The sequence below is a fragment of the Coregonus clupeaformis genome, chromosome 40 (assembly GCF_020615455.1).
Source record: "Coregonus clupeaformis isolate EN_2021a chromosome 40, ASM2061545v1, whole genome shotgun sequence".
In the NCBI taxonomy this organism is placed as follows: domain Eukaryota; kingdom Metazoa; phylum Chordata; class Actinopteri; order Salmoniformes; family Salmonidae; genus Coregonus; species Coregonus clupeaformis.
The window spans coordinates 9,884,261-9,896,982 of NC_059231.1; the positions used below are offsets into that span (position 1 = coordinate 9,884,261).

Sequence of the window (12,722 nt, forward strand, 5' to 3'; positions counted from 1 at the left end):
TGGAGACAGGTGTCTTTAAGTAGCAGCATGGAGACATGTGTCTTTAAGTAGCAGCATGGAGACAGGTAACTTTAAGTAGCAGCATGGAGACAGGTGTCTTTAAGTAGCAGCATGGAGACAGGTGTCTTTAAGTAGCAGCATGGAGACAGGTGTCTTTAAGTAGCAGCATGGAGACAGGTAACTTTAAGTAGCAGCATGGAGACAGGTGTCTTTAAGTAGCAGCATGGAGACAGGTATCTTTAAGTAGCAGGCCTATGAGTATATAGCAACATGGCATTATAGCATTATTCAGAGACACTCGTCTGGCTTTGTGAGATTAAAGTATGAGTAATCCTACTTATCATCACCAAATACAAAGTAATAGGGTAAAATAAACACAACAAAGCCTGTTATCATGCAGGAAGGAGGTTCCTCTGGTATATAACAAAGCCTTTTGTTGATGTAGTACTGTATATACACTACCAGTCAATAGTTTGGACACACCTCCTCATTCAATGGTTTTTCTTTATTTGTACTATTTTTTACATTGTAGAATAATAGTGAATAAATCTAAATTATGAAATAACACATATGGAATCATGTAGTAACCCAAAAAAGTGTTAAACAAATCAAAATATATTTTATATTTGAGATTCTACAAATAGCCACCCTTGATGACAGCTTTGCACACTCTTGGCATTCTCTCAACCAGCGTCACCTGGAATGCTTTTCCAACAGTCTTGAAGGACTTCCCACATATGCTGAGCACTTGTTGGCTGCATTTCCTTCACTCTGCCATCCGACTCATCTCAAACTATCTCAATTGGGTTGAGGTCGGGGGATTGTGGAGGCCAGGTCATCTGATGCAGCACTCCATCACTCTCCTTCTTGGTAAAATAGCCCTTACACAGCCTGGATGTGTGTTTGGTCATTGTCCTGTTGAAATTCCACAAATTAACTTTGAAGGCACACCTGTTAATTGAAATGCATTCCAGGTGACTACCTCATGAAGCTGGTTGAGAGAATGCCAAGAGTGTGCAAAGCTGTCATCAAGGCAAAGGGTGGCTATTTGAAGAATCTCAAATATAAAATATATTTTGATTTGTTTAACACTTTTTGTCTTACTACATGATTCCATATGTGTTATTTCATAGTTTTGATGTCTTCACTATTATTCTACAGTGTAAAAAAATATAAAAATAAACTCTACCCACATGTACAGTGCTATGAAAAAGTATTTGCCCCCTTTCTAATTTTCTCTACTTTTGCATATTTGTGATACTGAATGTTATCAGATCTTCAACCAAAACCTAATATTAGATAAAGGGAACATAAGTGAACAAATAACACAACAATTACATATTTATTTCATTTATTTCATAAACAAAGTTATGTAACACCCAGTTCCCCTGTGTGAAAAAGTTATTGCCCCCTTACACTCAATAACTGGTTGTGCCACCTTTAGCTGCAATGACTCCAACCAAATGCTTCCTGTAGTTGTCTCTCACGTCGCTTTGGAGGAATTTTGGCCCACTCTTCCATGCAGAACTGCTTTAACTCAGTGATGTGTGGGTTTTCAAGCATGAACTGCTCTTTTCAAGTCCTACCACAACATCTCAATTGTGATTAGGGTCTGGACTTTGACTAGGCCATTCCAAAACTTCCAATTTGTTGCTTTTTATCAATTTTCATGTAGACTTGATTGTGTGTTTTGGATCATTGTCTTGCTGCATGACCCAGCTGTGCTTCAGGTTCAGCTCACAGACGGATGGTCTGACATTCTCCTGTAGAATTCTCTGATACAGAGCAGAATTCATGGAATGCAGTGTTTTGTTTTCGCCAGGCATAATGGGACCCATCTCGTCCAAAAAGTTGACTAAGATCCAGGACTAAGATCGAATTGTACTACACCGGCTCCGACGCTCGTCAGATGTGGCAGGGCTTGCAAACTATTACAGACTACAAAGGGAAGCACAGCTGCAAGCTGCCCAGTGACACGAGCCTACCAGACAAGCTAAATTACTTCTATGCTCGCTTCAAGGCAAGTAACACTGAAACATGCATGAGAGCATCAGCTGTTCCGGATGACTGTTTGATCACGCTCTCCGTAGCCGATGTGAGTAAGACTGTTAAGCAGGTCAACATTCACAAGGCCACTGGGCCAGACGGATTACCAGCACGTGTACTCCGAGCATGTGCTCACCAACTGGCAAGTGTCTTCACTGACATTTTCAACATGTCCCTGACTGAGTCTGTAATACCTACATGTTTCAAGCAGACCACCCTGTGCCCAAGAACACTAAGGTAACCTGCCTAAATGCTATTCATTGACTACAGCTCAGCTTTCAACACCATAGTGCCCTCAAAGCTCATCACTAAGATAAGGACCTTGGGACTAAACACCTCCCTCTGCAACTGGATCCTGGACTTCCTGACGGGCCGCCCCCAGGTGGTAAGGGTAGGTAACAACACATCTGCCACGCTGATCCTCAACACATGGGCCCCTCAGGGGTACTCCCTGTTCACTCATGACTGCATGGCCAGGCACGACTCCAACACCATCATTAAGTTTGCCGATGACACAACAGTGGTAGGGCTGATCACCGACAACGACGAGACAGCCTATAGGGAGGAGGTCAGAGACCTGGCCGTGTGGTGTCCACATCACCAACAAACTAACATGGTCCAAGCACACCAAGACAGTCGTGAAGAGGGCACGACAAAACCTATTCCCCCTCAGGAGACTGAAAAGATTTGACATGGGTCCTCAGATCCACAAAAGGTTCTACAGCTGCACCATCGAGAGCATCCTGACTGGTTGCATAACTGCCTGGTATGTCAACTGCTCGGCCTCCGACCGCAAGGCACTACAGAGGGTAGTGCGTACGGCCCAGTACATCACTGGGGCCAAGCTTCCTGCCATCCAGGACCTCTATACAGGAAGGCCCTAAAAATTGTCAAAGACTCCAGCTAATTATTTGTTACTTTTATTTAGTATAATTTTATATAGTATTTTTATTTATTTTTTATCTTTTTACAATTATAATTTTTTTATTTTTTGGGGGGGGGGTATTCTTTCTTAAAACTGCATTGTTGGTTAAGGGCTTGTAAGTAAGCGTTTCACTGTAAGGTCTACACCTGTTGTATTCGGCGCATGTGACAAATACCATTTTATTTTATTTTATTTGAATGAGTACGTGTGTCCAAACTTTTGACTGGTACTGTATATGGTTTTCATTACACTCTGCTATCCTCTGGGAATACAATGGTTATCTTGCTGTATATGTCTTTACCCAAATAAATTCAATTAAATTCAAGTACAGCAATGAAGTTAAAAAGACAGCACAAACAGATCTGGAGGTTAGTCCAGGAGGTTAGTCCAGGAGGCTAGTCCAAGAGGTTGTCCAGGAGGTTAGTCCAGGAGGCTAGTTCAGGAGGTTAGTCCAGGAGGCTAGTTCAGGAGGTTAGTCCAGGAGGTTAGTCCAGGAGGCTAGACCAGTAGTTTTCATCTCCTAAGCTATCAACTCAAAGCTTGTCCAGGATATTATTCCAGGAGGTTAGTCCAGGAGGCTAGTCCTGGAGGTTAGTCCAGGAGGTTAGTCCAGGAGGCTAGTCCAGGAGCTTATTCCAGGAGGCTTTTTCAGGAGATTAGTCCAGGAGGATAGTTCAGGAGGTTAGTCCAGGAGGCTAGTTCAGGAGGTTAGTCCAGGAGGCTAGTCAAGGAGGCTAGTCCAGGAGGTTAGTCCAGGAGGCTTGTCCAATCGGTTATTCCAGGATGCTAGTCCAGGAGGCTGGTCCAGGAGGTTAGTCCAGGATGCTAGTCCAGGAGGCTAGTCCAGGAGGCTGGTCCAGGAGGCTAGTCCAGGAGGTTGGTCCATGAGGTTAGTCCAGAAGGCTAGTCCAGGAAGCTGGTCATTTCAGATGCCATTCTCTCTCAATTTTTTTTCACTCTCTGACCTTTTACCCAGGAACTTGTTGGTTCCCGAGGGGTTCCCCTCAGAGCGTCCCTGGGCCAGGTTCTATGTGAAGGTGTATAGAGCAGAGGGTCTGCCTCGTAACAACTCCTCCATCATGGCTAACGTCACCAAGGCCTTCATAGGGGAAAACACAGCCCTCATAGACCCATACGTGGTGGTGTCCTTCTTCAAACAGATGGTAACGTTTTGATAAGGAGACAGACACTCTAGTACATGATGCTACAGTAATGTTATTGATAAGGAGACAGACCACGTATATGTAAATGTAAATGTAAATGTTATTGATAAAGAGACAGACCACGTATATGTAAATGTAAATGTAAATGTAAATGTAAATGTTATTGGTAAGGCGAGAGACAGACACTTGTGCATGAGGTGTTCAGACAGCAGGACCTTACTGAAATACATCAGTTTTCACAATTCTTAGCCTGGTTCCAGATCTATTTGTGCTGTATTGTCACACGTGACTATGACCATAGGAGTTGGCAAGACAGCAACAACAGATCTGGGACCAGGCTACAAAAACAGGCCAGTGTGAAAAACACTTGGCCCTAGCTACTTCATGTCTCTCTCTATGTTTTGCTGTTACAGGGCAGGACGTCCACCCAGAAGAGTACAGCAGACCCTGTGTGGAACGAGCAGATAGTGTTTACGGAGATGTTCCCTCCTCTGTGTCAGCGGCTTAAGATCCAGGTCTGGGACGAGGGCAGTATGAACGACGTGGCCATAGGAACACACTACATAGACCTGAGGAGGATCTCCAATGAACAGGACGGGGACAAAGGTCAGGAGTCATGACTGATTGATTGGTTGACTGATTGATTGGTTGACTGATTGATTGGTTGACTGATTGATTGGTTGACTGATTGATATCATAATGTTATAGGATGAATTATAGGATGTTTTCAAAATGGCACCCTATTCCCTATATAGTGCACTACATTAGACCAGAGAATGGCACCCTATTCCCTATGTAGTGCACTACATTAGACCAGAGAATGGCATCCTATTCCCTATATAGTGCATTACTTTAGACCAGAGAATGGCACCCTATTCCCTATATAGTGCACTACTTTAGACCAGAGAATGGCACCCTATTCCCTATATAGTGCACTACTGTAGACCAGAGAATGGCACCCTATTCCCTATATAGTGCACTACTTTAGACCAGAGAATGGCACCCTATTCCCTATATAGTGCACTACTGTAGACCAGAGAATGGCACCCTATTCCCTATATAGTGCACTACTTTAGACCAGAGAATGGCACCCTATTCCCTATATAGTGCACTACTTTAGACCAGAGAATGGCACCCTATTCCCTATATAGTGCACTACTTTAGACCAGAGAATGGCACCCTATTCCCTATATAGTGCACTACTTTAGACCAGAGAATGGCACCCTATTCCCTATATAGTGCACTACTTTAGCCCAGAGAATGGCACCCTATTCCCTATATAGTGCACTACTTTAGACCAGAGAATGGCACCCTATTCCCTATATAGTGCACTATTTCTGGCCAGAGCCCTATGAGGTGGTGCCAATAGTACTCTGGCCAAAAGTGGAGCACAAGGTGACATTTTTTTGGGGGATGTAACCAAACACTAGAGTCACAGCATGTTATTATCATATCAGTATGTCATGTGTTCTAATCTCTTCCTCTGTCTCCAGGCTTCCTCCCTACCTTCGGTCCGGCCTGGGTCAACATCTACGGTTCAGCCCGTAACTTCTCTCTAGTGGATGACAACCCCGAACTGAACGAGGGGGTGGGGGAGGGGGTGTCCTGGAGAGGCAGGGTGTATCTGGAGCTGGCTGTAGAGATCCTGTCGGGTGGGGGAGGGGGAGGGGGGAGTCTAAGCTGTCCCGGTTAGTCAAACCTCTGAAGGACGCCAAGGCAGGTAAAGCAGCAGGGAAGGACCCTAAAGGGGCTGGAGGAGGAGGAGGAGGAGGAGGAGGAGGAGGAGGAGGAGGAGGAGGAGGAGCAGGGGAGGAGGAGAAAGCCAAGGCCCTCGGGGCGGAGGTGATGCCAGTGGAGTCTCCACCTCAGGTGAGGAGAGATATAAAGAGAGGGTAATGATGGAAGATTGTTTTTGTAATGATCCTATAAAAACGGTTCATTATTATTGATTAGGATCCCCACTAGCTCACGCCATGACTACAGCTAATCTATTTGTGGTATATACACACATACAAAAATACATTATAGACAGAACACTCTAGTCCTATTCATTTCAATGTTGAACCTATATTGTCCTGTCCCCCCTCAGCTCAATGATGATGACAAGGACAGCTTTTTGCTGTTTGGAACGGTATTCGAGGCCACGATGATCGACAGAAAGATAGGAGACAAACCCATCAGCTTTGAGTTGTCTGTTGGTAAGTTATGCATCCATCCATTGATAAATCAATTACATAACATAATCTCCTCTCCTCTCCTCTCCTCTCCTCTCCTCTCCTCTCCTCTCCTCTCCTCGCCTCGCCTCGCCTCGCCTCGCCTCGCCTCGTCTCGTCTCGTCTCGTCTCGTCTCGTCTACTCTACTCTACTCTACTCTACTCTTTTCAATTATACTCTACTCTTTTCTTCTCTTCTCTTCTCTTCTCTTCTCTTCTCTTCTCTTCTCTTCTCTTCTCTTCTCTTCTCTTCTCTTCTCTTCTCTTCTCTTCTCTTCTCTTCTCTTCTCTTCTCTTCTCTTCTCGTCTCGTCTCGTCTCGTCTCGTCTCGTCTCGTCTCGTCTCGTCTCGTCTCGTCTCGTCTCGTCTCGCTCGTCTCTACTCTTCTCTTCTCTTCTCTTCTCTTCTCTTCTCTTCTCTTCTCTTCTCTCCTCTCCTCTCCTCTCCTCTCCTCTCCTCTCCTCTCTTCTTTTCTTTTCTCCTTTCCTCTCTTCTCTTCTCTACTCTACTCTACTCTATTCGATTCTTTTATATTCCATTATTTTCTATCTTATCATATTATTTTCTACTCTATTCTATCCTTGTCTGTCTGTATGTATATATATATGTGTGTGTGTGTGTGTGTGTGTGTGTAGGTAACTTTGGGAACGTCCTGGAGGTCTCCCCTCCGGTCAGCAGTAGGAGGAAGGAGGAGAAGCCAGTAGCAGAGAGGGTTTTGGAGGGTCAGGATCTTGACAGCACCCCCCTGATGGACCGCCAGGACCCCAAACCTGGCCCCTGGCAGTATCCATGCCAGTCCACCACACCCCCAGAGAAACCCCTCATAATTGATGGAAACAGGTTTTACTTTTTGGAATTGATCCTGATGTACACATAGGGTCAGTTTCCCAGACACAGATTTTAAGTCCTGGACTAGAAAGCTTTTTCCAATAGAAATCCTCCATTGATCATGCCTCTTAGTCCAGGTATGTATCCAGAAAACTGTCCCTCAATGTCCAGAATTTGACTTAATCTGTGTCTGATAAACCAAGCCCATGGAGTCTAAAGCATCAACATCAAAACGGTCGCATATGTAGAAAACTCTGTGTCCGTGTCCAGGTATTACATGTACCTGCCCATTGAGCAGCGGAAGCCGTGTGTCCACATAATGAGCTGCTGGGAGGATCGCACCTACCGTCTGCACAGCTCTAACTTGCTGGAGAACATCGCTGTCATGTTTGTGCGTAACTTTTTTCCACTTAACATTAAATGGTTTAGACAGTGTACAATCACGGTCCTCTGTAGCTCAGCTGGTAGAGCACGGCGCTTGTAACACCAAGGTAGTGGGTTCGATCCCCGGGACCACCCATACACAAAAAATGTATGCACGCATGACTGTAAGTCGCTTTGGATAAAAGCGTCTGCTAAATGGCATATTATTATTATATTATAGTAATACCATGTCATGGTACCATCACGTGTTTGCACCCTGTTTGAGTGATGATGTCATTGTGGTGATGTCATTGAAGAGATGTCATCATATTCCACACAGGAAGAAGGTGTGGCCAAGACAGGTGAACTGAACAAGCTGTCAGATCCAGGAACAGAAGCTCTCATGCGCCGAGTCTTTCAGGAGTTTATCACGGACGCCAGGTATGTAACGCAAACAAGACCATTAAACTGATGGTACTGACAACACTGTTGACTATCTGGTGCATACTGACAACACTGTTGACTATATGGTGCATACTGACAACACTGTTGACTATCTGGTGCAAACTGACAACTCTGTTGACTATATGGTGCATACTGACAACACTGTTGACTATCTGGTGCATACTGACAACACTGTTGACTATATGGTGCATACTGACAACACTGTTGACTATATGGTGCATACTGACAACTCTGTTGACTATATGGTGCATACTGACAACACTGTTGACTATATGGTGCATACTGACAACACTGTTGACTATATGGTGCATACTGACAACACTGTTGACTATATGGTGCATACTGACAACACTGTTGACTATATGGTGCATACTGACAACACTGTTGACTATATGGTGCATACTGACAACACTGTTGACTATATGGTGCATACTGACAACACTATTGACTATATGGTGCATACTGACAACACTGTTGACTATATGGTGCATACTGACAACACTGTTGACTATATGGTGCATACTGACAACACTGTTGACTATATGGTGCATACTGACAACACTGTTGACTATATGGTGCATACTGACAACACTGTTGACTATATGGTGCATACTGACAACACTGTTGACTATATGGTGCATACCGACAACACTGTTGACTATATGGTGCATACTGACAACACTGTTGACTATATGGTGCATACCGACAACACTGTTGACTATATGGTGCATACTGACAACACTGTTGACTATATGGTGCATACTGACAACACTGTTGACTATATGGTGCATACTGACAACACTGTTGACTATATGGTGCATACCGACAACACTGTTGACTATATGGTGCATACTGACAACACTGTTGACTATATGGTGCATACTGACAACACTGTTGACTATATGGTGCATACTGACAACACTGTTGACTATATGGTGCATACTGACAACACTGTTGACTATCTGGTGCATACTGACAACACTGTTGACTATATGGTGCATACTGACAACACTGTTGACTATCTGGTGCATACTGACAACACTGTTGACTATATGGTGCATACTGACAACACTGTTGACTATATGGTGCATACTGACAACAGTGTTGACTATATGGTGCAAACTGACAACACTGTAGACTATATGGTGCATACTGACAACACTGTTGACTATATGGTGCATACTGACAACACTGTTGACTATATGGTGCATACTGACAACACTGTTGACTATATGGTGCATACTGACAACACTGTTGACTATATGGTGCATACTGACAACACTGTTGACTATATGGTGCATACTGACAACACTGTTGACTATATGGTGCATACCGACAACACTGTTGACTATATGGTGCATACTGACAACACTGTTGACTATATGGTGCATACTGACAACACTGTTGACTATATGGTGCATACCGACAACACTGTTGACTATCTGGTGCATACCGACAACACTGTTGACTATATGGTGCATACTGACAACACTGTTGACTATATGGTGCATACTGACAACACTGTTGACTATATGGTGCATACTGACAACACTGTTGACTATATGGTGCATACTGACAACACTGTTGACTATATGGTGCATACCGACAACACTGTTGACTATATGGTGCATACCGACAACACTGTTGACTATATGGTGCATACTGACAACACTGTTGACTATATGGTGCATACTGACAACACTGTTGACTATATGGTGCATACTGACAACACTGTTGACTATATGGTGCATACTGACAACACTGTTGACTATATGGTGCATACTGACAACACTGTTGACTATATGGTGCATACCGACAACACTGTTGACTATATGGTGCATACTGACAACACTGTTGACTATATGGTGCATACCGACAACACTGTTGACTATATGGTGCATACTGACAACACTGTTGACTATATGGTGCATACTGACAACACTGTTGACTATATGGTGCATACTGACAACACTGTTGACTATATGGTGCATACTGACAACACTGTTGACTATATGGTGCATACTGACAACAGTGTTGACTATATGGTGCATACTGACAACACTGTTGACTATATGGTGCATACTGACAACACTGTTGACTATCTGGTGCATACTGACAACACTGTTGACTATATGGTGCATACTGACAACACTGTTGACTATATGGTGCATACTGACAACACTGTTGACTATATGGTGCATACTGACAACACTGTTGACTATCTGGTGCATACTGACAACACTGTTGACTATATGGTGCATACTGACAACACTGTTGACTATATGGTGCATACTGACAACACTGTTGACTATATGGTGCATACTGACAACACTGTAGACTATATGGTGCAAATGTACTGGTTCTTATAGTAACTCAAACAGTGTGTGTGTATGTGTGTGTGTGTGTGTGTGTGTGTGTGTGTGTGTGTGTGTGTGTGTGTGTGTGTGTGTGTGTGTGTGTGTGTGTGTGTGTGTGTGTGTGTGTGTGTGTGTGTGTGTGATTGCTATCTCTTCTGCTTGCAGGAGCTTCATAGCCTTTGCAGAAGGGGAAGTGAGGCGGAACAATCTGACCATGTTGGATAAGAAACGCCTGACCATGTGTAAAGAGGAGCTGGTTGGTGCCCTGGCCTCTAGACCCTACCTGTAGTCCACTCTTCTGAGAGACAGAATTGTTAAATTATGATGATGATGATGATGATGATGATGATGTTCATTCTACAGGAGAGTATGGTCAGAGAGGCAGAAACCATCTCCGAGGGGAAGAGGAAGGCTCGCAGTATGAAGGAGACGTTGCAGGAGGCTCTAAAACTCACACGGAAACTGAGATTCCTAGTGGAAGAGGTATGCACGTCTGTTCTTGTATGTTGTCTGTGTGTGTGTGTGTTTGTTTATGTAAGAGCAGCATATTGACAGTGTGTATCCCTGAGATGACACTGAGCTGGTTTCTCTCCTCTCTCTCTCTACTAGCCACAGCATACCATCCCAGATGTGTTTGTGTGGATGCTGAGTAACAACAAGCGTGTGGCGTATGCCCGCATCGCTGCCCGTGACCTGCTCTACTCTGCCAGCCCTGAGGAGAGAGGCAGAGACTGTGGCAAGATCCAGACTTTATTCCTGAAGGTATGGCACCAGAAATAAAGAGACACGCAGCGGTCACAGCGGTCGTGGCTGTTCTGTTTTCCAGCACCTCTCCAATTATTTTGGATGTGCTTCATCTCATAATTTTTTACAAACAGGCAGGGTAGAAAGCATACTGTATTTTTCCATATAATTTAGCTCATTTACATTTGAATTCATGGGTTTTATATACCAGTTATAAGAGAAGTGATTTGCACTATGAGGACCCTGGTCAGAGTAATGTTCTATATTGTGGTTACGGCACCATTTCAAACACACAGTCTGATCATGTCCCCTCCTTTTTCTTTCCCAGCCCCCAGGGAAGCGTGTAGCAGGCTGGTCAGTTCAGGCCAAACTGGACATTTACCTGTGGCTGGGCAGCTGTAGAGAGTCCTCTCATATGCTGGATGACCTGCCTGGAGGGTTTGAACCCACAGGGGGCGCCACTAAGGAGCAGTTTCTACCCGGAAACCTACCTGTACATCTGGTATATAGAGGTACGATAGATAGATTGATTAGATAGATAGATAGATAGATAGATAGATAGATAGATAGATAGATAGATAGATAGATAGATAGATAGATAGATAGATAGATAGATAGATAGATAGATAGATAGATAGATAGATAGATAGATAGATAGATAGATAGATAGATAGATAGATAGATAGATAGATAGATAGATAGATAGATAGATAGATAGATAGATCTAGATAGATAGATCTAGATGGATGGATGGATGGATGGATGGAGAGAGAGAGAGAGAGAATAGAGAGAGAGAGAGAGAGAGAGAGAGAGAGAGAGAGAGAGAGAGAGAGAGAGAGAGAGAGAGAGAGAGAGAGAGAGAGAGAGAGAGAGAGAGAGAGAGAGAGAGAGAGAGAGAGAGAGAGAGAGAGAGAGAGAGAGATTGATTGGGGAATAATACCCTGATTCTCCTCCCTCCAGAACAGCACCAGTTCCAGATGCGAGCCCATATGTACCAGGCTAGAGGGCTGATAGCAGCAGACTCCACAGGACTCTCAGACCCCTTCGCCAGGGTCACCTTCCTGACACACAGTCACACCACCGCCGTAAGGTCCACACAACTCTCATAGGATGGGATCTAGCTACAGAGAAGGTCCCTAGAAGAAGAGGGCTTTTGATGGGTGTAGTTCTAACCAGGATTGGGGTCAATTCCATCTGATTTCATTCAATTCAATAGATGAGCTAAATTTCCAAGCGCTATTTACTTTGAGAATTTTTCTATTCCTGAATTGGACATTCGATTCATTTCCTGACTTACTAAACCCCAGCCATGTTTCTAAGTACTAACTATGACCCAATCTGTGGTACTTAAGTTCTGTCTCTGACCCCGGCCGTAGCTGTAAGTTCTCCCTGTGCCCTCTTAGATCATCAACCAGACATTAACCCCGACCTGGAACCAGATGCTGTTGATGACCCGGGTCACGCTGCATGGAGACCTGACACACCTGGAGCAGGAGCCACCGTGCATCGTCATCGAGGTGTATGACGACGATGCTCTGGTGAGCTAATAACCCCTCTGACGTTACGACATGCCTTCGTTTCATTAGCCTCAGTGCCAAGTCTGTTTCTGATCTCTTGT

The 12,722-nt window shown here is 44.2% G+C and overlaps 2 protein-coding genes across 3 annotated transcripts in view; both read left to right on the forward strand.

The window, feature by feature from the left end:
• The first annotated feature begins 3,855 nt into the window (after positions 1-3,855).
• LOC123482897 (fer-1-like protein 6) lies at positions 3,856-5,827 on the forward strand. Its single transcript, XM_045212019.1, has 4 exons — positions 3,856-3,860; positions 3,948-4,134; positions 4,548-4,740; positions 5,628-5,827. The coding sequence occupies exons 1-4, from the start codon at positions 3,856-3,858 to the stop codon at positions 5,825-5,827; spliced, it is 585 nt and encodes a 194-aa protein (XP_045067954.1).
• A 133-nt stretch (positions 5,828-5,960) lies between these two features.
• fer1l6 (fer-1 like family member 6) overlaps positions 5,961-12,722 on the forward strand; it is a 47,890-nt gene continuing 41,128 nt past the window's right edge. For both annotated transcript variants that reach the window (XM_045212074.1, XM_045212075.1), the window contains exons 1-11: positions 5,961-6,003; positions 6,224-6,332; positions 6,983-7,187; positions 7,446-7,566; positions 7,879-7,979; positions 10,526-10,616; positions 10,724-10,843; positions 10,970-11,122; positions 11,433-11,616; positions 12,065-12,189; positions 12,508-12,642. In XM_045212074.1, coding sequence (XP_045068009.1) covers positions 5,980-6,003; positions 6,224-6,332; positions 6,983-7,187; positions 7,446-7,566; positions 7,879-7,979; positions 10,526-10,616; positions 10,724-10,843; positions 10,970-11,122; positions 11,433-11,616; positions 12,065-12,189; positions 12,508-12,642 — 1,368 coding nt within the window. In that variant the 5' untranslated portion in view covers positions 5,961-5,979. The remainder of the gene's footprint in view (positions 6,004-6,223; positions 6,333-6,982; positions 7,188-7,445; positions 7,567-7,878; positions 7,980-10,525; positions 10,617-10,723; positions 10,844-10,969; positions 11,123-11,432; positions 11,617-12,064; positions 12,190-12,507; positions 12,643-12,722) is intronic.

Bases quoted from the DNA above. Each gene is read 5' to 3' on its own strand.
- LOC123482897 (XM_045212019.1), top strand. The intron at 4,135-4,547 runs GTAACGTTTTGA...TTGCTGTTACAG, and splicing joins TGTCCTTCTTCAAACAGATG to GGCAGGACGTCCACCCAGAA. The intron at 4,741-5,627 runs GTCAGGAGTCAT...CTCTGTCTCCAG, and splicing joins TGAACAGGACGGGGACAAAG to GCTTCCTCCCTACCTTCGGT.